General features: G+C 42.0%; 1 protein-coding gene across 3 annotated transcripts in view; it reads left to right on the top strand.

Annotated features, from left to right (window-relative positions):
• LOC132891447 (receptor tyrosine-protein kinase erbB-4-like) overlaps nucleotides 1–24,799 on the top strand; it is a 962,854-nt gene that overhangs the window by 657,688 nt on the left and 280,367 nt on the right. For all 3 annotated transcript variants that reach the window (XR_009655323.1, XR_009655322.1, XM_060928997.1), the window contains exon 4: nucleotides 19,446–19,577. Coding sequence is in view for 1 of the 3 variants with exons in the window: in XM_060928997.1 (XP_060784980.1) it covers nucleotides 19,446–19,577 (132 nt within the window). In the remaining 2 variants the exon portion in view is untranslated. The remainder of the gene's footprint in view (nucleotides 1–19,445; nucleotides 19,578–24,799) is intronic.

The raw sequence follows: 24,799 nt of genomic DNA, 5'->3' as shown, positions 1-24,799 counted from the left end.
AACATATTTACAGATTCATTGTTCATCTTGATGTAATAGGGCGTTCCTCTCATCAACAGCTTTCTCAATCAGTAAATAAAGATGTTATTTTCAAAGGAAAACATTTACCACCTCAGAGATGTGAACTAGTGTGGCTTGGTGATGTAGTGGTAAGCACTGTCACCTCGCAGCAAGAGGGTTCTGGGTTCAAGCCCAGTAGCTGACGGGGGCCGTTCTGTATGGCGTTTACATGTTGTCTGCATGGGTTTCCTCCGGGTGCTTCGGTTTCCTCCAAAGACATGCAGGTTAGGTTAATTGGTGGCTCTAAATTGACCATATTTGTGAATGGTTATGTCAACCCTGCGATGACCTGGCGGCTTGTCCAGGGTGTACCCTGCCTCTCACCAATAGTCAGCTGGGATAGGCTCCAGCTTGCCCACGATCCTGCACAGGATAAGCAAGTATGGATAATGGATGGAAGGAGATGTTAACTACATGCAGGTGATTTGCGTTATCTGAAGGTCACACCCAAAATATTCGATCCATGCACAGTCAAACTGGAAAGTCAGCACACCCCTTTCATCTTCTCTACGTTTTATTACATTACAGACTTATTCTACAATGGATTGAGTTCCTTTTTTGTCACAAAATTCTACACAAAATAGCCCATAATGACAAAGTGAAAGGAGGTTTTTAGATATTTGTGCTAATTTATGAAAATCAAAATGTAAAATATCATATGTACACAAGTGTGCACACCCTTTGATATAACACCCAGAAGTGGGCTGAGGTGCATTTTGTTTCCACTGATACTGCTTAAGATGTTTCTACGATTTAATTGGAGTCCACCTGTGGTAAATTCAATTGATTGGACATGATTGGAGATTGCCAACACCTGCTTATATAAGGTCCCACAGTTGACAGTGCATGTCAGAGCAAACTCCAAGCCATGGGCTCAAAGGAATTATCTGCAGACCTCAGAAGCAGGATTGTGTCAAGGCATAGATCTGCAGAAGGGTACAGAAAAATTGCTGCAGCTTTACAGGTCCAAAAGAGCACAGTGGCCACCATCATTCATAAATGGAAAAAGTTTGGAACCACCAAGAATCTTCCTAGACCTGGCCGCCTGGCCAAACTGAGCAATCGAGGAAGACAGGCCTTGGCCAGGGAGGTGAGCAGGAACCCGAGGGTCACTCTGACAGAGCTCCAGTGTATCCTTGTGGAGATGGGAGACTGTTTCAGAAGATCAACCATCCAGGCAGCACTCCACAAATCAGGCCTTTATGGTAGGGTGGCCAAATGGAAGCCACTGCTTAGTAAAGGGCACATGACAGCCCACTTGAAATTTGCCAAAAGGCACCTAGAGGACTCTCAAATCGTGAGAAACAAGATTCTCTGTTCTGATGAAACCAAAATTTAACTTTTTGGCCTGAATACCAAGCGTCATGTCTGGAGGAAACCAGGCACCGCTCAACACCTGGCTAATGGCCTCCCTACAGTGAAGCATGGTGGTGGCAGCATCATGATGTGGGGATGTTTTTCAGCAGCGGGAACGGGGCGACTAGTCCTGATAGAGGGAAAGATGAATGCAGCTAAGTACACCAAAATCCTTGAAGAAAAGCTGCTCCAGAGCGCTCTGGACCTCAGACTGGGACGAAGGTTTATTTATTTATTTATTTAACAACTTTATTCATCACACGCTTGTGAAATTCCTCTCTGTATTTAACCCATCTGAAGCAGTGAACACACACATGCGCACACACACACACACACACACACACACACACACACACACACGAGCAAATGAGCACACACACATACCCAGAGCAGTGGGCAGCCATGTTAACAGCGCCCGGGGAGCAGTTGGGAGTTAAGTGACTTGCTCAAGGGCACCTCAGCCCAAGGCCATCCCATATTAACCTAACCTATCAACATGACAACGACCCAAAGCACACAGCCAAAAGAACAAAGGAGTGGCTTCGGAGAAAGTCTGTGAATGTCCTTGAGTGGCCCAGCCAGAGCACAGACATGAATCCAATTGAATATCTGTGGAAGGAGCTGAAAATGGCTGTGTGCCGATGCTCCCCATCCAACCTGACAAAGCTTGCAAGGATATGCCAAGAGGAATAGGCAAAAATGTCCAGAACCAAGTGTGCCAAGCTCGTAACTTCTTTCCCAAGATGCCTTGAAGCTGTAATTGCTGCCAAAGGTGCATCAACCAAGTATTAGGCTAAGGGTGTGTACAGATATATATATAACCTCTAAATACCCTATTTTTGTCAGTAAAATAAAATTGCACATTTTCTAAAAACCTGCTTTCACTTTGTCATTATGGGATATGTTGTGTAGAATTTTGTGACAAAAAATGAACTCAATCTATTGTAGAATAAGTTTGTAATGTAATGTGGAGAAGGTGAAAGGGGTGTGCAGACTTTCTGGCTTGACTGTCTGTGCTTAACCCATTTGTGAATATGCCTAACTTTCCTTGCAGAAATATTCACACAGCTTTTGTACTCTGAATACAATTAATTATGATAATTAGGTATGGGGGTAGGTACACTACCGTTCAAAAGATTGGGGTCACCCAGACAATTTTGTGTTTTCCATGAAAAGTCACAGTTTTATTTACCACCATAAGTTGTAAAATGAATAGAAAATATAGTCAAGACATTTTTCTGGCCATTTTGAGCATTTAATCGACCCCACAAATGTGATGCTCCAGAAACTCAATCTGCTCAAAGGAAGGTCAGTTTTATAGCTTCTCTAAAGAGCTCAACTGTTTTCAGCTGTGCTAACATGATTGTACAAGGGTTTTCTAATCATCCATTGGCCTTCTGAGGCAATGAGCAAACACATTGTACCATTAGAACACTGGAGTGATAGTTGCTGGAAATGGGCCTCTATACACCTATGGAGATATTGCACCAAAAACCAGACATTTAGTAGAATTTAGCTAGAATAGTCATTTACCACATTAGCAATGTATAGAGTGGATTTATGATTAGTTTAAAGTGATCTTCATTGAAAAGAACAGTGCTTTTCTTTCAAAAATAAGGACATTTCAAAGTGACCCCAAACTTTTGAACGGTAGTGTAGGTGAGTAATTTCAGAAGTATGTACATGTAAGTAGCCCTGTGATGACCTGGCGACTTGTCCAGGGTGTACCCCGCCTTTCGCCCGTAGTCAGCTGGGATAGGCTCCAGCTTGCCTGTGACCCTGTAGAACAGGATAAAGCGGCTAGAGATAATGAGATGAGATGAGATGTACATGTAAGTAAGTACATTTATGTAAGCTTGTAAGTTTATGAGCAAGTACAGTACACTATACAAGTATATGAAGTCACTGTATGTAAGTAATTTCATGAATATGCATGGACGTATGTAAGTATGATTATAAGTAAGTGCAGGTACATTCTTAAATAAGTATGCACATAAGTATATGAGAGTTTATACTATTTTGTAAGTAAATGTAGGTACTTTTATAATTCTGTGTACATACGTAGGTAAGTAAGTACATAAGTAACAGTGGCGGCTGGTAGTCTTTCAAAAAGGGGAGGCTGGTCGGTTACGATATTTCCAGATTTTAAAAGAAAAAAAGAAAAAACACATCAATTTTGCCCATACTCTTGCCTCTGATCTGGCTGATTGTTGGCAGGGTCACAAACTGTGAAATAACAGGTTCTTTTGGCCCATTAGCCTACTGTCCAATCTACATGATGGTGGTGTTGGGGGGGGGGGATATTTTAACATTTTATATTTTAAAATTGTGGCATGTTGTTTAAAAATTGATCATTATTGAAAGCAGCTCTTTGTCAGGAACCTCAGCAGTAACAGCAGAGTGTTCTGGAATAGGCACAAGCACTGACCTTGAGGAGCCAAACATAGAGCTGGGTGCCACACATTTCATTCAATGACACTTTCCCTATATTTTACTTATTTTCACTGAGAAATGTTTTACTGACAATTTTGATAACCCTTCACTTTTAATCCAGGTCTGTAGTGTGAAATGTTCTCGGCTGTGTTTTTGTTTAAAAATGTTTTCCAAATTGTAGCTGTGTTTAATTCATATCCAGAGGAATATATATTCCAATATAATATACTCAGCATAAACATTTTAAATAGATTCTATATTTTTGGTCCATTCATGACATATTACTAAAGTAGCCTATTTACTGTTGTTGATGTGGGTCACTTGCTGTTAGCCAATTCACTTTCTCGTACCAGGAGAGCTGAAAGGAACGAGTATTATTCCCTACCTTTTTCACCAAGTCAATTTGAGGCGTTGGTCTACCCTGCTCTTTAATTTTAATTTTTTCCTCGAAAGGAAGACTGGCAAATGGCTTCGCCAAAATTAAATCAGCAATGCTTGGCATCCGTGCGCAGCTTTCTTGCTAGCTGACTAGCCCCCTCAAGTTCAAGTTCAGTCACTCAAATAAACGAAATTTCTGGAACTAAGATAGCAAACTTGACAACACTATATTTACACTTTATTTACAATGAAAATATATGCAAACTAAAAAAGCTGGTAGAAACCGTATGTAATGAATGAAATCGAAATGTAAGCTGATCTCTTACAATACACCACAGCACTTGCGAATCCGCATGGGACTGAACTGAAATTCACCGCTGCCTGTCTATATTTGAAACGAGCTGTCAATCAAAGAAAATATCTGGCCGCTTTCACCAATCACCAGTCTCCTCGCGGAAAGCTTTGCCATGTCCCTCCCACTGTGAGGCTCGGAGTCCGTGGGCGGGCATTTTCGCAGTATTTGTCCAATAATCGTCTTGCATTTTGATATTGAAAGCGCATAGCTCCCAAATGCCATTGAAATCCACTGAGGCTGGGCTTCATCGCGCTGTCACGAGGGGGAAAAACTCACGTGCACATTCGGCGAACTGGGGAAAGTTATAACGGGATGATTTCGCACTGTAGTTGGGTTGAGCACATATATTTCTATGATTCTGGATCTGAAATAGCAATGTTATAAGGTCGGCTATAACATAAGCCTAGCGCTATTCATCCTACACGATGTTCGTCATTTTTAGAGGAGGCTGAGCCTCCCTCGTTGTCTTAGAGCAATCGCCCGTGATAAGTAAGTTTAGGTCAGGTGTATGTTAGTTGGGAAGTGTATGTAAATTCATAAGTAAGTAAGTCAGTAAGAATATGTAAGTTCGTGTAAATTCATATGTAAGTTTGTAAGTGTGTGTAAATTCATACATCTGTAAATAATTGTCTGTAAGTTTGTGTGTGTAATTTTGTATGGAAGTAAGTACATGGAAGTTCGTGCAAATTCATAAGTAAGTTTGTGTGTGTAAATTTGTAAGTATGTAATGAATGAATGAATGAATGAACCCTTTATTATCACTAGTCACAAGTACCAGCAAAATTGACCATCAACCTGTCCTTACATACACACATACACACAATCGACAGAGGGGGAGTAACAGGACAGGAAGACAGGAATGAAAAGAAAAAATACAGAGTAACATGAGGAGAGGGGAGGAGAAAAAAAGCAACCCCCACACTATGCTCCCGTGAGGAGTACAGTGTGGGAACATTTAAAAAAAAACCTCAGCACATCAGCACAAAATAACACAAGTACACTTTACAACATAAAAACTCAGGACTTGAGGGGTGGAAGGAGGTGATCGGGGGGGTAAAAAAAAGGGGGAGGGGAGGAGGTAGAGGTAACCCAGCGCAAGCAAGCAGCCGTCCGCTCCTGCAGCCATGATGGCGCTGGTCACACACCCACTTGTCACACTGGGGGTGAAGCAGCGACTGCGGGAAGAGGGGGGAGGAATACGGGAGAGTCTAACAGCAGTGACCTCCGGGGGGAATTGTTTTCCCAGCAACGGCCTTGGCCAAGGCCAGTGCTATCTGGGGGAGCCAAAAGCAGATAAGATTGAGCTTGTTTGGTCTTGGGTCAAGCAGATGCATTCCTTTACACGACTACTCTGATTGTCCACACTGGTCTCTCGAATTTATTTTCCTCTGCAAAGCTGAAAGCTTCTCCATGATGTTATCCATGTTGTGGGTCAAGTTCTGAATAGCCACAGTCTGAATGCCAACAGCTCTGCCCACCGCTTCAAACATGTCGGGCAGCTTTATTGGGCTTTGAACAGCTGTCCCCGTTTTCTGATTTCCTCGATAAACCAGGGCAATGCCTAATCCAGTCAGCAAAAGTCCTGTAATCATGGTTCCGAATAGGTAGATGTCTTCAATGTCCTCCACAGAAAGAACCACCAGGCACATGACCCACCACTGCTCCCACGCATCCATCGTGTAGCCAGCTGTGAACGTTCCGGCAGGACAGGCTGGTTCCCCCAAACCCAGGCTTCTCGTCGAGAAGATTATGTCAATTGCGTGAAGAGACCAGTTTATCAATTCCATGGGTTTTAGTTTGGAGAGCAGTGCGGAGAGAGTCTCTCAAAAGTATAGACACTAGACAGACGAGACAGCAGAAGCAGAAGCAGGAAAAATAAGGGAAGGGAGAGACAGAGAATGTGACCGCCTTCCGCGAAAGCACGGAGAAGAAAAAGTAAGTGTGTAAGTAAGTGTGTGTAAATTTGTGTGTAAGTAAGTGTATGTAAGTTTGTGTAAATTTGTAAGTATAGAACTGTATGTCCGCGTGGGTTTCCTCCGGGTGCTCCGGTTTCCCCCACAGTCCAAAGACATGCAGGTTAGGTTAACTGGTGACTCTAAATTGACCGTAGGTGTGAATGTGAGTGTGAATGGTTGTCTGTGTCTATTTGTCAGCCCTGTGATGACCTGGCGACTTGTCCAGGGTGTACCCCGCCTTTCGCCCGTAGTCAGCTGGGATAGGCTCCAGCTTGCCTGCGACCCTGTAGAAGGATAAAGCGGCTAGAGATAATGAGATGAGATGAGATGAGAACTGTATGTAAGTTCAGAAGTAAGTTTGCAAGTAAGTGTAAACTTGTATGTAAGTTAGTGCATGTAAGTTTTTTTTGTGTGTAAATTTGTAAGTGTATGTACGGTAAGTTCATAACTAAGTTTGTGAGTGTAAATTTGTGAGTTTTTGTAAGTTCAAGAGTAAGTTTGGAAGTAAGTGAGTGTAAATTTGTATGTAAGTAAGTGGTGTTTTAAGTTGGTGTTTGTCCTGTTTTGTCGCATTACAAGCTGGAATTAAAATGGATTTTTGGGGGGTTAGCACCATTTGATTTACACAACATGCCTACCACTTTAAAGGTGCACAAAAAATAATTAAGATGAAAAAACAGAAATGTGAAGTGTGTGTAGGTATTCACCCCCTTTTGTATGAAACCCCTAAATAAGAGCTGGTCCAACCAATTCACTTCATAAGTCACATAATTAGTTGATTAGCATCCACCTGTGTGCAATCAAAGTGTCACATGATCTGTCACATGATGTCTGTATCAATCAACCTGTTCTGGAAGGACCCTGACTCTGCAACACTACTAAGCAAGCAACATGAAAACCAAGGAGCCTCCAAACAGGTCAGACACAAAGTTGTGGAGGAGTATAGATCAGGGTTGGGTTATAAAAATATCCCAAACTTTGAATATCCCAGGAAGCACCATTAAATCCATTATAGCAAAATGGAAAGAATATGTCACTACTACAAACCCGGCAAGAGAAGCCCGCCCACCAAAACTCACAGACCAGGCAATGAGGGCATTAATCAGAGATGCAACAAAGATGACACTGAAAGAGCTGCAAAGATCCACAGCGGAGATGGGAGTATCTGTCCATAGGACCACTTTAAGCCATACACTCCACAGAGAGGGGCTTTATGGAAGAGTGGCCAGAAAAAAGCAAAAACAAAACATGGCTGAAGAAAACATGTTTGGAGTTTGCCCAGCAGCATGTGGCAGACTCCCCAAACACATGGAAGAAGATTCTCTGCTCAAATAAGACTAAAATTGTTCTTTTTGGCCATCAAGGGAAATGCAATGTGTGGCGCAAACCCAACACCCTGAGAACACCATTCCTACAGTGAAGCATGGTGGTGGCAGCATCGTGCTGTGGGGATGTTTTTCATCTGCAGGGACAGGAAAGCTGGTCAGGACTGAAGGAAAGATGGATGGCACTAAATACAGGGCAATTCTGGAGGAAAACCTGTTTGAGTCAGCCAGAAGTTTGAGACTGGGATGAAGGTTTATGTTCTAGCAGGACAATGATCCTAAACATACTGCTAAAGCTACACTGGAGTGGTTTAAAGGGAAACATTCAAATGTCTTGGAATGGCCTCATCAAAGCCCAGACCTCAATCCAATTGAGAATCTGTGGCATAACTTGAAGATTGCTGTACACCAATGCAACCCATCTAGCTTGAAGGAGTTGGAGCAGTTTTGCCTTGATGAATGGTCAAAAATCCCAGTGACTAGATGTGCTAAGCTAATAGAGACATACCCCAAGAGGTCCGGGGGGGGTACTTATGCACCCTCCAGATTTCTGTTTTTTCGTCTTAATTATTGTTTGTCACAATAAAACTACAGCTTACACCTTTAAAGTGGTAGGCATGCTGTGTAAATTAAATGGTGCTAACCCCACCAAAATCCATTTTAATTCCAGCTTGTAATGTGACAAAACAGGACAAACACAAAGGGGGATTAATACTTTTGCAAGACATTCTAATTAGCTTTATTTTCGGTTTGTTTGTGTAAATTTGTAAGTATGTCACCAAGTGTACAGTGGTGCTTGAAAGTTTGTGAACCCTTTAGAATTTTCCATATTTCTGCATAAATATGACCTAAAACATCATCAGATTTTCACACAAGTCCTAAAAGTAGATAAAGAGAACCCAGTTAAACAAATGAGACAAAATATTGTACTTGGTCATTTATTTATTGAGAAAAAAATTATCCAATATTACATATCTGTGAGTGGCAAAAGTATGTGAACCTCTAGGATTAGCAGTTAATTTGAAGGTGAAATTAGAGTCAGGTGTTTTCAATCAATGAGATGACAATCAGGTGTGAGTGGGCACCCTGTTTTATTTAAATTACAGGGATCTATCAAAGTCTGATCTTCACAACACATGTTTGTGGAAGTGTATAATGGCACGAACAAAGGAGATTTCTGAGGACCTCAGTAAAAGTGTTGTTGATGCTCATCAGGCTGGAAAATGTTACAAAACCATCTCTAAAGAGTTTGGACTCCACCAATCCACAGTCAGACAGATTGTGTACAAATGGAGGAAATTCAAGACCATTGTTACCCTCCCCAGGAGTGGTCAACCAACAAAGATCACTCCAAGAGCAAGGAGGGTAATAGTTGGCGAGGTCACAAAGGACCCCAGGGTAACTTCTAAGCAACTGAAGGCCTCTCTGCTAATGTTAATGTTCATGAGTCCACCATCAGGAGAACACTGAACAACAATGGTGTGCATGGCAGGGTTGCAAGGAGAAAGCCACTGCTCTTCCAGAAGATCATTGCTGCTCATCTGCAGTTTGCTAAAGATCATGTGGACAAGCCAGAAGGCTATTGGAAAAATGTTTTGTAGACGGATGAGACCAAAATAGAATTTTTTAGTTTAAATGAGAAGTGTTATGTTTGGAGAAAGGAAAACACTGCATTCCAGCATAAGAACCTTATATCATCTGTGAAACATGGTGGTGGTAGTATCATGATTTGGGCATGTTTTGCTTCATCTGGGCCAGGACAGCTTGCCATCACTGATGGAACAATGAATTCTGAATTATACCAGCGAATTCTAAAGGAAAATGTCAGGACATCTGTCCATGAACTGAATCTCAAGAGAAGGTGGGCCATGCAGCAAGACAACGACCCTAAGCACACAAGTCGTTCTACCAAAGAATGGTAAAGAAGAATAAAGTTAATGTTTTGGAATGGCCAAGTCAAAGTCCTGACCTTAATCCAATTGAAATGTTGTGGAAGGACCAGAAGCGAGCAGTTCATGTGAGGAAACCCACCAACATCCCAGAGTTGAAGGTGTTCTGTATGGAGGAACGGGCTAAAATTCCTCCAAGCCGATGTGCAGGACTAATCAACAGTTACCGGAAATGTTTAGTTGCAGTTATTGCTGCACAAGGGGAGTCACACCAGATACTGAAAGCAAAGGTTCACATACTTTTGTCACTCACAGATATGTAATATTGGATCATTTTCCTTAATAAATAAATGACCAAGTATAATATTTTTGTCTCATTTGTTTAACTGGGTTCTCTTTGTCTACTTTTAGGACTTGTATGAAAATCTGATGATGTTTTAGGTCATATTTATACAGAAATATAGAAAATTCGAAAGGGTTCACAAACTTTCAAGCACCACTGTGTGTAAGCTTATAAGTGTGTATGGGAGTTTTACATTGTTGAGACAAAAATTGGGACATACTGTATGTTGTTTGCCTTTCAGTATTAGCTTGATTTATGGTTTGAATCAGTCTAGACATCTGTTTAACCAGACACGTATAATTTAAAGCAGACCTGGGCATTTTCCGGCCCCCGGGCCGCATCTGGCCCTTTGGTTCATTCTGACCGGCCCGCGTAAGGTTAATTAGAAATTACAAAATAAACGTATTTTCTAAATTTACCTCATGCATGGACTGAATGTGCATTGCTTTTATTTTGAAGTTGTGTTCAACAAAAACGCAATGCGCGTGACATGAACATGACATGAAATCCCACGAAACCTAATCCCGCGATAACTACTTCCGTAATTTGTCCAGACCAACCACAAACTTGTACGTCATCCTTCAAACGGTCCAGCCAATCACATAGTGTGACGTCACCAGCAGGCGCCGGAGCCTGAGCCAATCTGTAGATCTGATACCTACACCGAATGGACTGATGATCATCTGTCAGCTGTGCTTCGCATCTCCACCTCAGACATTCAACCTGACTCTGATGCACTCGTTAAAGACCAACAGAGACGAGATTTCTCTCACTGAACAAATAAAAAACACCAAATGAGGTGATTAGACTACAAACGTGAGCATCATTATTATAATATGATGTATCTTGTTTGATATTTGGAGTAGAAAGACAATATTGTGATGTCTTTATTGTGTTTTGGGGTGAACGTGACTGAAAAAAAATGGTACAAACGTTCACATTTTGTTAACCATTGTTTTGGGAAATTTGATTGAATAAATGACATTTTTTGTAAGGCAACCTCGTTTCTTCCATACTCTTACCAGTCTTAGCAGCTTGTAAAAGCAATGATATTTATTGTTTTATATAAAGAAATACAATTAATATTATGCAGAATTTAGTTCAGCCTTATAGTCCGGCCCTCCACAAAATTTTCTGTTTCTCATGTGGCCCTATGGAAAAAATAATCGCCCACCCCTGGTTTAAAGTGTCCTTTCTTATCTTTAACCACTTTTTAGTTCTGTCATTATTTTTCAACGACCCTGAAAATGTAAGGAGCCCTTATGGTCATTGCGTTTCCCATTCTGTACATACCAGCCCACTTGAATCTAAGCTTGAAATGGAGGGTCTCTTCTTGAAAAGGAGGAGAAGAAGGTTAGATTCTCCCAGCGAGGAAGGTGCAGTGTGTTCACACCTCACTGGTGAATGTCAGTGAGTGTTCTGGAGTGTTGTTGAAGCACTTTGATCACTCTCAGTACAACACGCTCATAGATAACCTTCACTGTTAAACTTTGTAACAATAAAATCACAAGCTATTGCTTTTCTGTCTGTGTTATTGTTAAGCCTCAGGGCTCTGAAAGTTCACAATAATGTTTTCTGTGAATTTAACCTCATCAGCCCAGATGTCTCATCAGGCACACTGAATCCCTGTTGCCTTTTGAGTATTCAGAGCATCACTCTTTCTCTAAATGTCCTTCTGTCAGAGAAACGTTGTTATGCAGTATTAACAAACTAAAGTGGTGAATGTTTCAACGTGGGCTGTTTCATTTTTAGTCTGCTATGTAAATTTGGAGAAAATACCGTATGGAGAAGATATATTAGTTAATTATATCCCTGTTGTCTTTAGAGTATTTAGAGCATCACTCTTTCTCCAAATGTCCTTCTTTGAGAGAAATGATATGAGTTTGTACTTGTTGCTGTTGTTATGAAGAAAGCAAAGGGATAAAGATGAAGGGAAAGAAAAGGAAATGAAGTCAAAGGCAAGAAACAGAAGGGAAAATATAAACATAGAGGGAAAAGAAAGGATAAGCATGGATGTGAAGTAAAGGAAATGACAGGATTAACATTGAGGAGAAGGAAATGAAAGAATAAACATGGAGGGAAATGAAAGGATACACATGGAAGGAAAGGAATATTATATTTGATTCTATGCACATTCACTAGATATGAGCAATCACACGCTCTGATTGGCTACTCTTCTACTAGGCTATCAGCTCATATACCATGGGTAGAGAAAAACAAAATGGCGGAGCATGTTACTGAACCAACAGAGGACGAAATAAAAACTACTCAAAAACAAAACCCCCAAAATTATCTCATCTCATCTCATTATCTCTAGCCGCTTTATCCTTCTACAGGGTCGCAGGCAAGCTGGAGCCTATCCCAGCTGACTACGGGCGAAAGGCGGGGTACACCCTGGACAAGTCGCCAGGTCATCACAGGGCTGACACATAGACACAGACAACCATTCACACTCACATTCACACCTACGGTCAATTTAGAGTCACCAGTTAACCTAACCTGCATGTCTTTGGACTGTGGGGGAAACCGGAGCACCCGGAGGAAACCCACGCAGACACGGGGAGAACATGCAACTCCACACAGAAAGGCCCTCGCCGGCCCCGGGGCTCGAACCCAGGACCTTCTTGCTGTGAGGCGACAGCGCTAACCACTACACCACTGTGCCGCCACCCCCAAAATTATGAAGTATTTAAAAGAAACAGTGTACAGTGGATCCGTACATCCATTATCTGTAGCTGCTTATCCTGTGCAAGGTTGCGGGGAAGCTGGAGCCTATCCCAGCTGACTATGGGCGAGAGGCAGGGTACACCCTGGACAAGTCGCCAGATCATCGCAAGGCTGACGCATACAGACAAACAACCATTCACACTCACATTCACATCTACGGTCAATTTAGAGTCACCAGTTAACCTAACCTGCATGTCTTTGGACTGTGGGGGAAACCGGAGCACCTGGAGGAAACCCGGACACGGGGAGAACATGCAAACTCCGCACAGAAAGGCCCCTGTTGGCCACTTTTGTGCAGTTTTCTCTTTTGTTTACCATAAATCGCCCCTGGCTTCCATTTCACTTTCACCTTCAGGTGTATTTGGGATGACCTGTTTTCCTTTTTCCTCGTGGACTCCATTTTAAATATTGCCTGTTGATGTTATTTGGTGGCTTCCTGAGTGTATGTCCTACCCAGCTTAACGTCTTCTTCTGGATTTGCATCTCTACTGGTTGTTGCTTGGTTAGGAAAGGAAGGAAAGGAAATAAAAGGAAAAACATGGGGAGAAATGAAAGGATAAACATGGAGGAGAAGGAAAGGATAAATGTGGAGGAGAAGGAAAGGAAAGGAAAAACATGGAGGGGAAGGAAAGCAGAAACATGGAGGGTAATGAAAGGGAAAACATGGAGGGAAATAAAAGGAGAAACATGGAGGAGAAGGAAAGGATAAACATGGAGGGAAATGAAAGGATAGACATGGAGGAGAAGGGAATGAAATTAAAAACATGGAGGAGAAGGAAAGGATAGCCATGGAGGAGAAGGAAATGGAAAACATGGAGGAGGAGAAAAGGATAAACATGGAGGGAAATGAAAGGAAAAACATGGAGGGAAAGGAAAGGGGAAACATGGAGGAGAAGAAAAGGGGAAACATGAAGGAGAAGGAAAGGATAACCATGGAGGGAAATGAAAGGATAAGCATGGAAATGAAAGGAGAAACATGGAGGAGAAGGAAATGAAAGCATAAACATGGAGGAGAAGGGAAGGAGAAACATGGAGGAGAAGGAAAGGAGAAACATGGAGGAGAAGGAAATGAAAGGAAAAAAAATGGAGGAGAAGGAAATGGAGGGAAATAAAAGGATAAGCATGGAAATGAACGGAGAAACATGGAGAAGGAAAGCAGAAACATGGAGGGAAAGGAAAGGACAAACATGGAGAAGGAAATTAAAGGATAAACATGGAGGAGAAGGAAATGAAATGATAAACATGGAGGGAAATGAAAGGATAGACATGGAGGAGAAGGAAAGGATAAATGTGGAGGAGAAGGAAAGGAAAGGAAAAACATGGAGGAGAAGGAAAGCAGAAACATGGAGGGTAATGAAAGGGAAACCATGGAGGGAAATAAAAGGAGAAACATGGAGGAGAAGGAAAGGATAAACATGGAGGGAAATGAAAGGATAGACATGGAGGAGAAGGGAATGAAATTAAAAACATGGAGGAGAAGGAAAGGATAGCCATGGAGGAGAAGGAAATGGAAAACATGGAGGAGGAGAAAAGGATAAACATGGAGGGAAATGAAAGGAAAAACATGGAGGGAAATGAAAGGAAAAACATGGAGGAGAAGAAAAGGGGAAACATGAAGGAGAAGGAAAGGATAACCATGGAGGGAAATGAAAGGAGAAGCATGGAAATGAAAAGAGAAACATGGAGGAGAAGGAAATGAAAGCATAAACATGGAGGAGAAGGGAAGGAGAAACATGGAGGAGAAGGAAAGGAGAAACATGGAGGAGAAGGAAATGAAAGGAAAAAAAAATGGAGGAGAAGGAAATGGAGGGAAATGAAAGGATAAGCATGGAAATGAACGGAGAAACATGGAGAAGGAAAGCAGAAACATGGAGGGAAAGGAAAGGAGAAACATGGAGAAGGAAATTAAAGGATAAACATGGAGGAGAAGGAAATGAAATGATAAACATGGAGGGAAATGAAAGGATAGACATGGAGGAGAAGGAAAGGATAAACATGGAGGGAAATGAAAGGATAGACATGGAGGAGAAGGAAAGGATAAACATGGAGGCAAAGGAAAGGAAACGATAAAAATGGAGGGAAAGGAAATGAAAAGATAAACATGGAGGGAAAGAAATGAAAGGATAAACATGGAGGAGAAGGAAAGGAAAGGAAACGTTTGCTTTAATGAATGGACTGTCCCCACATTCCCCTGGTTGGCCTTGGTGTAAATGTCAGTGGTCAGAGTGTCCTTCAGCAGCTCAATGAGTTTCCTGGATTAAGGACTTAAATGTCTTTATGTGTTGAGTGACAGGTTTGTGGCCGTCCTTCGTAGATCAGAGAATGACACAATAACACTGCTTCCTGGAGCACAATTTAATCAAGCTTTTGTTAGACTATTATCAGCTTCTGATAGCCTGTGGTCATGAACATGTCTCATCTGGTTCACCAGCTAATCTCCTTCTGGAGAGGGAGAGAATTCCAACTAAGTAAATAATGATAATCTGACATAAGCTCTCTAACACTTCTCTTTCTCAACAGAAGTGCTGATTGCCACCCTCTCAATCCGTTTTCAGAGAAATGCTAAGCTATTAACGTGTCATGTCATCTGCTGGATCAGACTTGAGACATCTCATTGTTCTGGTGATTGGTTGGTGGAAAACAAATTAATTTGCCTGCATATTCACTGACCCATGTGACACTCCATGGTGTTCGGTGTGTATTAGGGACAGGGAAAGCCCATGTCATCTCTCAGAAGATAAAATATTAAATTACAAACTTGTTAGCATTGTCATCCTGGAATGGATTTGGCATTGGCAGAGAAATTTAATTATTTCTGTCTCTCTCTTTGCTTCTTTCCTTCTAAAAACAGAAAGATTAACATTACTCATAAAAACAGTATCCACCGGATTTGTTCAGATTCTTAAATAAATGAATAAAGACTGTGGGGGAAATATTGAACCAGGCCACGGCTTTTCATTCTACAGAGCAAAACCTCATCTGGCGTGTGAGCCAGGATCTGTGGACATGAATCATGTAGGAAATAAAACACTTCAGGGTGTGTCATGAGAGGAAAATAATCAACGATGGGATGGTGTCATGAGGTGGAGTTACTGTTGATTGTTTTTCTAGAACAGCATGTTTTATCACCTTCACAGCCAGCAGTTACTTTTATTTTTATTTATTAAAAAAAAAATGATGCATTGTGTGTGTGTGTGTGCGTTTTAATCCATTTATACGTACTTTACTCTCTCTCTCATTATCTCTAGCCGCTTTATCCTGTTCTACAGGATCGCAGGCAAGCTGGAGCCTATCCCAGCTGACTACGGGCGAAAGGCGGGGTACACCCTGGACAAGTCGCCAGGTCATCACAGGGCCGACACATAGACACAGACAACCATTCACACTCACATTCACACCTACGCTCAATTTAGAGTCACCAGTTAACCTAACCTGCATGTCTTTGGACTGTGGGGGAAACCGGAGCACCCGGAGGAAACCCATGCGGACACGGGGAGAACATGCAAACTCCGCACAGAAAGGCCCTCGCCGGCCACGGGGCTCGAACCCGGACCTTCTTGCTGTGAGGCGACAGCGCTAACCACTACACCAATGTGCCGCCCCACTATAAACCCTTAGATGCATGGACGACCAGACCTACACTCTTCCATGAGTGGGGTCCAAAATGACCCCAATTGGAATTAGGGCATTTTTGAGTGGAAACTGATTTTATGTTGTTCAGAGTTGATTGTTAATGCCATATTTTGATATTTGACATGTTCATTCACCACTTTATGTTTGTTTGTGTTTGTTTTGTGTGAATTTGTTTGTTGTTTGTTTATTTTTGTATGTCTGTACATGTACAGTTGAATTTGTGTGTGTGTGTGTGTGTGTGTGTGTGTGCTCATCCGTATAGCGGTATCTCAGAGGATAACATATTCTCCAGTGGAGAGAATGATGAGAGAAACAGTAATGACACAATGACAACAGTATGATGTTGTATGATGTTCTCATGCACTTTATTTACATGCTTACTTATCCCCTTAACACCCAAATATAGAAAAAAAGTGTAAAAAAATTTTCAACCTAATATATGTTGTTCTAGGAAGGCTCTGATGCAAAAATTGTGTTTCTTTTTTAATTTTGACATTTTAGCAACTTTTTGGGGAAATGTTGTAAAATTACAACGTTGGCTCTCAAGGGTAGGTAGCAGAATTTCACTGGCATCATTCACACACTGTAAATGATCTGGGTGTGTTTGTCTTCACTTTCCTGCTGATAAAGGGTCACAGAAGTGATTGTATCTTCACAACAAACAACAACAATAATAGTCAGACATGTTATATTGTTTTATGACAAGTAATTTATTCAAAAAAAGTAATTTCCACTCTTTAAAAACACTGGATGAATGCTGTATGTACAAATCTGAAAACAAACTTAAGATGCATTTTTACATCTCCCTTCTTTACCTATGGTAGTCCAAAAAGCAGTTTCTTTGTTCTGAAAAACAAAGGCGGACATCACACTTCATACAAACAGTGTTAGTGTAGCCATTAGCACACTGTTTGCACCTTCCCCCGTCAGCTTTGATGGGGGAAATGCCCAGTCATGTCTTTGCAGACATCACTTGGTGGGTGTGCATTTCTCCTCTTAGAGGGCCTAGCAGCTGGAGAACTCATAGGGCTTGAGGATGGCCGCCCTCGCTTTGGCACTGGGACAGATGTGCCAGTCAGGATAAGGGAGGATGCCAACTGGGCCTGAAACCGTCTCCTGATCAGGATCTCTTTCTTTGGAATAGCCCAGGCCTTGCAGTCCCGTTTGTACAGGAGCCAAGCGTTGATCACAGCTAGAATAATTGTGTGCCAGAAGATGTAGATGTACCAACGATGGGACTTGAGAGGAAACTTGTACTTGGCCGCAAATGAGTCCAGCAAATCCACTCCCCCCATGTTTTTGTTGTAGGTCGCCACGATGTTAGGCCTCTGAATTTCCACAAATGTTTTGGCAGTTTTGTCCCAACATTTAACCTTTTACACTGGTTCTGGGCCAGTAAAGGATGACACAAGTGTCACCTGACGGGTGTCGTACCATGTCACAGCACAAATGTTGTGGTTCTTCTCCACTCTGACATCAAATGTCCCTCTTCCCTTTTTCTTCAAGGTTTTCTCATCATTGAGGTTGCAGTTTGGAAGCCGTACTTTACTGTTAGCACAGTAAGCTAGTGTAATAAAAATAAGTATAGAACAACATAAGTATGCAGTAACAACACAATCACACAAGATTCATTGATGTTGAAAATAAGTTAACATTTTAGGACTATTGTATGGCGAATAAAACTGATGATAATACTTACATGTGTGTTGCTGAGTAAAAATGCTCTTCAGGGTGGTGAGAATGTAAGCAGTAGATGTGTTGATCGGCAACAAATGTATTCCTGACAACCAGAGGTGACAAAAATAAAAAGTTCCTAGGGATATCAACCGAAACTCCATATAAAATGCTTGGGGTCCGTTTGGACCCCACTTATGGAAAAGTTAGGTATTGATACAAAATATAAAATAACTTAAAAGAAAAAAAACTATACATACAAATCCAAATGAGAACATATCAAAAACACCCTATTTGAGGAATACATGGAAGGTTAGACAATATAAATGTAAAATGACAAAGATTTTGCAACAAAACTACCACTGGGGTCCGTTTGGACCCCACTTATGCATCTAAGGGTAAAAGATCCAATAATAAAATAAAAATAGATAAATAAATAAATCTATGGGCGGCACGGTGGTGTAGTGGTTAGCGCTGTCGCCTCACAGCAAGAAGGTCCGGGTTCGAGCCCCGTGGCCAGCGAGGGCCTTTCTGTGCGGAGTTTGCATGTTCTCCCTGTGTCGGTTTCCTCCGGGTGCTCCGGTTTCCCCCACAGTCCAAAGACATGCAGGTTAGGTTAACTGGTGACTCTAAATTGACCGTAGGTGTGAGTGTGAATGGTTGTCTGTGTCTATGTGTCAGCCCTGTGATGACCTGGCGACTTGTCCAGGGTGTACCCCGCCTTTTGCCCGTAGTCAGCTGGGATAGGCTCCAGCTTGCCTGTGACCCTGTAGAACAGGATAAAGCGGCTACAGATAATGAGATGAAATAAATCTATCTATAGAATGTATACAAAATTCCAAAAACATGGCCAAAAAAAAACCTTTCAGAAAAGACACAAATATCATTGTTGCCAATGATAATAGTGGGGCAAAAAAAAAAACCAAAAGCTACGTTATTTAAAAATATATATATATATATAAAACCATTGACTAAAATATAGATAACTAAATATTCAAAAAGACATACAACAATGTTGTTGCCAACAAGTAACTCAAACTATTCTTCCTAAATAATATCTCCATTTTGAATCTGTCCATCTGCTACACAAGTGCATTAATATAAACCTGTGACTTGCAACTGCACCACTGTCAGATCTGCTACTATAGAAAATTAATGAACACCTTCTGACCAATCATTATATAAAAGTAAGTGGTATAATCTACTGGATTTCCGCAGCTTCTCTGGAACGTATTAACTCTCATTTTTGGAGATGATCTCAAACGGCCTTTCTTCTGATCATTAAATGTTGTGTTCTGTCTGTTTTTTTTCTTCTAGAAATACTGCATGGAGGTGTGTATGTGGACCAGAATAAGTTGCTTTGCCATGCCGACACCATCCATTGGCAGGATATCGTGAAGAACGCTCGTCCTGATTACCTGGTGGTGCCATCCAACAGCAGCAACACTTGTGAGGACCTTGTAGAACGTTTTTTTTTTTTTAACTCTTCTACAGATTCTGCTTCAGGGTATAAATATTGTTAAACATTGTTAAGTGCTGGATTCCTCATGAGAAAAAAAGAACTCATTATCCTCCAATTATAGCCTGTAATTGTATTTGTAGAGAGACATAGTATTAGGCATTGTTTTGTGTAAGTCTTTGGTGTGGGGCTTAATGAGCAACAACAACTCACTTCTTGCATGATACCACTGGTGTAAACATTGTAATGACCAACCAGAGTGAGATGATTTCTCAGAATCGTCTGACGTTATTGGATTGGCCTGGCCTTACCTTGATACATCAGAGAGTATCGGTTTGGGAGCATGTTCTGAACCGGCCGACGGTGTGTGATCAATCCACCCGCCGCTTTTTCAATCGCTTTGATCTGACTTTTCCCCCACGGCAAAAGAGCACCAGCACGTAACCCACAATGGAAGCATAATTTGTTGCTCTTGGGTTGTCTGCAGATCTCAGTGACTAGGAATTTTTTATCAAAGTCAGATGCAGTAATAAGGTGGTTAAATAATTTTATGGCTCCTTCTCCTGGAAGACACTTGTTTGTTTCCGTACTTTGGAAATAAATTTGAACATGGAAAGCTTCCATGTTCAGTGATGGGGTTAAAAATGAAACATTGCTTTAAATAACGTTTTCTTCATGCCAACATTTTTAACCCCATCTCTAGCCAGTGCGGTTGGTGCAGTAGTGTAAGGGCAAATCCAACACATGGGGAATTTTAGTGATGCTTTACTCCGGCTGGAAACATACACTCTGCGAAAGGACATGTTAAAACTGAGACAAACTATGTTACATTCTTACACCTCATTGGGTGAGTTTTAGGACAACATTTGTTGAAGAAATTAACATGAAGATGTGTAAACGTGTGTCATATGAACACATGATATACTGTCCTGGGCTACACAGATTGTACTAAAAAAAAAAAAAAAAAAAATGCCTCAAACCCTACACACACACACACACACACACAAAGTGTTATTTGCCACCAAATTAGCCTGACTGTGAATTCATAATAAAAAATAAGCCTTTATTTATCACATGTACACTCAAACACAGTGAAGTTCCTCTTCTGTATTTAACCTATCTGAAGCATTGAGTGCAAACACACACATACCCAGAGCAGTGGGCAGCTATGCTACAGTGCCCAGGGAGCAGTTAGGGGTTCGGTGCCTTGCTCAAGGGCACTTCAGCTATGATAAAGAGGGAGGGAAAGTGGTGTTCATTCACTTAACTCCGCTCACGTGTTTCCTTCCAGTCCCAGGAATCAAACCAGCGACCCTTTGGCCCAAGGCTTCGTCTCTAACCTTCAAAATATGGAATTTTGAAACTTCCACATCATTGCATTCCGTTTTTATTTACAATTTGTACTTTGTCCCAGCTTTTTTGGAATCGGGGTTGTAAATTCTAATAACTCCATGAAATATTTAAGCCAATCCGTCTTTACCAACTGGCATGCGGGCAGATACGCAAAGCCAATGCACATGCACAAAACTTCAAGTAATCTGAAATTGTTTAACACATTTATTTCAAAGAGCATCACTTTAACTGAAACTTTTGGATTGACAGAGATTCTTTGTCTCAGGTCACGCTATACAAAGCATCATGAGTCTAAAGTCCTCCCCACGCCATACAGTTGGGTAGCACCAATCTCCGTAGCCCTCGGCCTCTCGTCTATACAGATAGGGTTACAGTGGGGGGGCTAGTCCTCTGGTAACCACAAGAGTTTGACTCCCCACTCACATCTGTATTGCAGTGTGCCTTACCAGATGGCACCATTTTGATGATGGTCTTTGATATGACCTGACCACAAGTAGAACTTGCAATCTCCCGATCGAGAAGTGGACACACTAACCACTAGGCCAACTCATGGTAAAGCATTGTGAGAATACAGGTAATTAGGTTAGGGAAGCATCACCACTTACCACAGGTGGTTGGATCCTGAACCATTGGTCTGTTGGTTGAGCATGGTTATAGCCCATGTAGTCATCTCATCTCATCTCATTATCTCTGGCCGCTTTATCCTTCTACAGGGTCGCAGGCAAGCTGGAGCCTTTCCCAGCTGACTACGGGCGAAAGGCGGGGTACACCCTGGACAAGTTGCCAGGTCATCACAGGGCTGACACATAGACACAGACAACCATTCACACTCACATTCACACCTACGGTCAATTTAGAGTCACCAGTTAACCTAACCTGCATGTCTTTGGACTGTGGGGGAAACCAGAGCACCCGGAGGAAACCCACGCGGACACGGGGAGAACATGCAAACTCTGCACAGAAAGGCCCTTGCCGGCCACGTGGCTCGAACCCGGACCTTCTTGCTGTGAAGCGACAGCGCTAACCACTACACCACCATGCCGCCCCCCCATGTAGCCAGTTAACGGTAAAGTAAACAAATGCCCTGTGACTGATGCCAAGTGGTGCACATATATTTCTGACCGATGCACGTGCATCGGTTGCATCGGTCTGGATCTGTCCCTGTCTCCCATGATGCTTATAGTGCACTCCAGCCAAAGTTCCTGGAAGCTAGCATTACCCAGTGACACCATGCACCAAACATACACTCACCAACCAAAACCTGTTAACTACAACTGTAACTCAAATCAGCCTTTACCAGCTTTGAGAGCACATTGAATCTCATCTCATCTCATTATCTCTCGCCGCTTTATCCTGTTCTACAGGGTCGCAGGCAAGCTGACTATGGGCAAAAGGCAGGGTACACCCCGGACAAGTCACCAGGTTATCACAGGGCTGACACATAGACAACCATTCACACCTACAGTCAATTTAGAGTCACCAGTTAACCTAACCTGCATATCTTTGGACTGTGGGGAAAACCGGAGCACCTGGAGGAAACCCACGGGGAGAACATGCAAACTCCGCACAGAAAGGCCCTCGCCGGCCACAGGGCTCAAACCCGGATCTTCTTACTGTGAGGCAACAGCGCTAACCACTACTCCACCATGCCACCCTAGCACATTGAATATAGTTGTAAAAACAAGTAGCAAGTTCACATTATTCAAGCTGAAGCTAGAGAGAACTAGCATTAATGTAACACTACTTGAGTAACCCCTTTAGTTAAAATTCCCCTCTAGAGGTCTTTCACAAAACCCTCATCACTGCTTTATCAAGGAAGTATGCAATGCATTGAAGTGTATCCAGTGAAGGTCCTTCATTGTCAAATCCCTTCAAGTAAACCTTTAGCAAAGAATTAAAGTCTCTATACTTTGCTCTGCTGTATCTGTATTTGGATTTAAACCTGACATGGGTGTGGCTAAAACTATGCCCTTGGTAAACACTGGGAAAAAGCAGTAGCATGAGCTGCGTTCGAAACAGAAGGTTGCTGCCTCCTTGTCTCACTGCTGTAATAGACAGGTGTCTCATAAGGCAGAACTTTTGACTGAAGAATCTTCAAAGGATGTTTGTTTCGAATGACCTTTTTGCATAGCATTTACAATAACATGTGACATCAGCACACCATATAGCTCCCCTCCAGTTGAAAACACGAGCACAAGGCGTTCTTGGAGATACGGGCTTTTATTGCACATCCATGCTTTCAACGTGCCGTCAAAACACCGTGAGAACTAGATAAAATAAAATACAAAAACATAAATGACTCTACAGCCTTCCAGAATATTCTCATAGAGAATAATGATAAAAATAAACATCTCACAAAGGAAATATAACTTAAATATACAGATAATGAAACATGAGTTATTCAGTTATCAAGTAAACAGCGTTAGCGTGTGTGATTAGAATAAGTTCACAGAGCAAATTATCATAATTAAACACAAATAACGGCATACCTCATTGGCCGCGTTAACTCAAGGGGAGTAAAAGGAAACTTCAGGCTTGGCAAGTCTTCACAATCCAACTCTTCATAAACTTAAAACAACAGGTAACCTTACGTTACAGACACGCTCCGACAAGCATGCATGCATAGGGTGCAGCAACAAACAAAACCCCCCTTCCTCACAGTGACAAAGAACATTCATCTCATCTCATCATCTCTAGCCGCTTTATCCTTCTACAGGGTCGCAGGCAATCTGGAGCCTATCCCAGCTGACTACGGGCGAAAGGCAGGGTACACCCTGGACAAGTCGCCAGGTCGTCACAGGGCTGACACATAGACACAGACAACCATTCACACTCACATTCACACCTACGGTCAATTTAGAGTCACCAGTTAACCTAACCTGCATGTCTTTGGACTGTGGGGGAAACCGGAGCACCCGGAGGAAACCCATGCGGACACGGGGAGAACATACAAACTCCACACAGAAGGACCCTCGTTTAATAAATAAAAAAAAAAAATTATTTGAGAAAGGCCCTCGTCGGCCACGGGGCTCGAACCCGGACCTTCTTGCTGTGAGGCGACAGCGCTAACCACTACACCACCGCACCGCCTTAATTGTCTCAAAATATTAAATGAACTTAAATTCCATAACTAACTCTGATGGCAGCTACACACCATGTAACTGAACTAAAGAGTTCGTTAGTTGGCTAACAAATCATCTCAAACATTTATTTGGTTACGATCATGGTGTTACAGGATAGTAAAATGTTTATTTCTCAGTCAAGTCAAAAAACGTCAAAGTTCCTCTCACGCCAGAATCTAGTCTTCCCAGGCAGTCTCCTGTCCCAGTGCTAACCAACTCTTTAAAGCATATGGGTACAGCGCTGATCTCCATTTTGATAGTCCTCAGCCTCTTGCCTATACAGCTAGGGTTATAGTGGGGGGCTTGTCCTCGTAACCACAAGAGTTTGACTCCCCACTTGCATATGTATTGCAGCATGCCTTGCCAGACAGTAGTAGGTACCATTTTTATGATGGTCTTTGGTATGACCTGACCGCGAGTAGAACTCACAATCTCCTGTTCGAGAGGCAGACATGCTAACCACTAGGCAAACTCTTGGTCTTATTTCTCAGTAACAGTTTAAAAATGTTAGAAAAAAGCCCAAAAACTTTTATATTTGTATCCCAAATCACTTTTCTCTGAAGTTTGGTTCACCATCTTTTTTTTTTGTTGTTGTTATTCTTTCCATTGCTTGAGGGACAAGTCGAGTATAGAGAATACTTTAAGTACCTGGTCAGCTGGAAAAGTGTGCCCCGTGATATCAAATGTCGAAAAGCCAAAGCACCCTCAATTCCCTGAACAAAGACTGGGTTGCACCT

This window comes from Neoarius graeffei, chromosome 9 (genome assembly GCF_027579695.1).
Source record: "Neoarius graeffei isolate fNeoGra1 chromosome 9, fNeoGra1.pri, whole genome shotgun sequence".
Taxonomy (NCBI): domain Eukaryota; kingdom Metazoa; phylum Chordata; class Actinopteri; order Siluriformes; family Ariidae; genus Neoarius; species Neoarius graeffei.
Note: the sequence above shows the minus strand (reverse complement) of the source record. Positions and strands in the feature narration are given on the sequence as shown.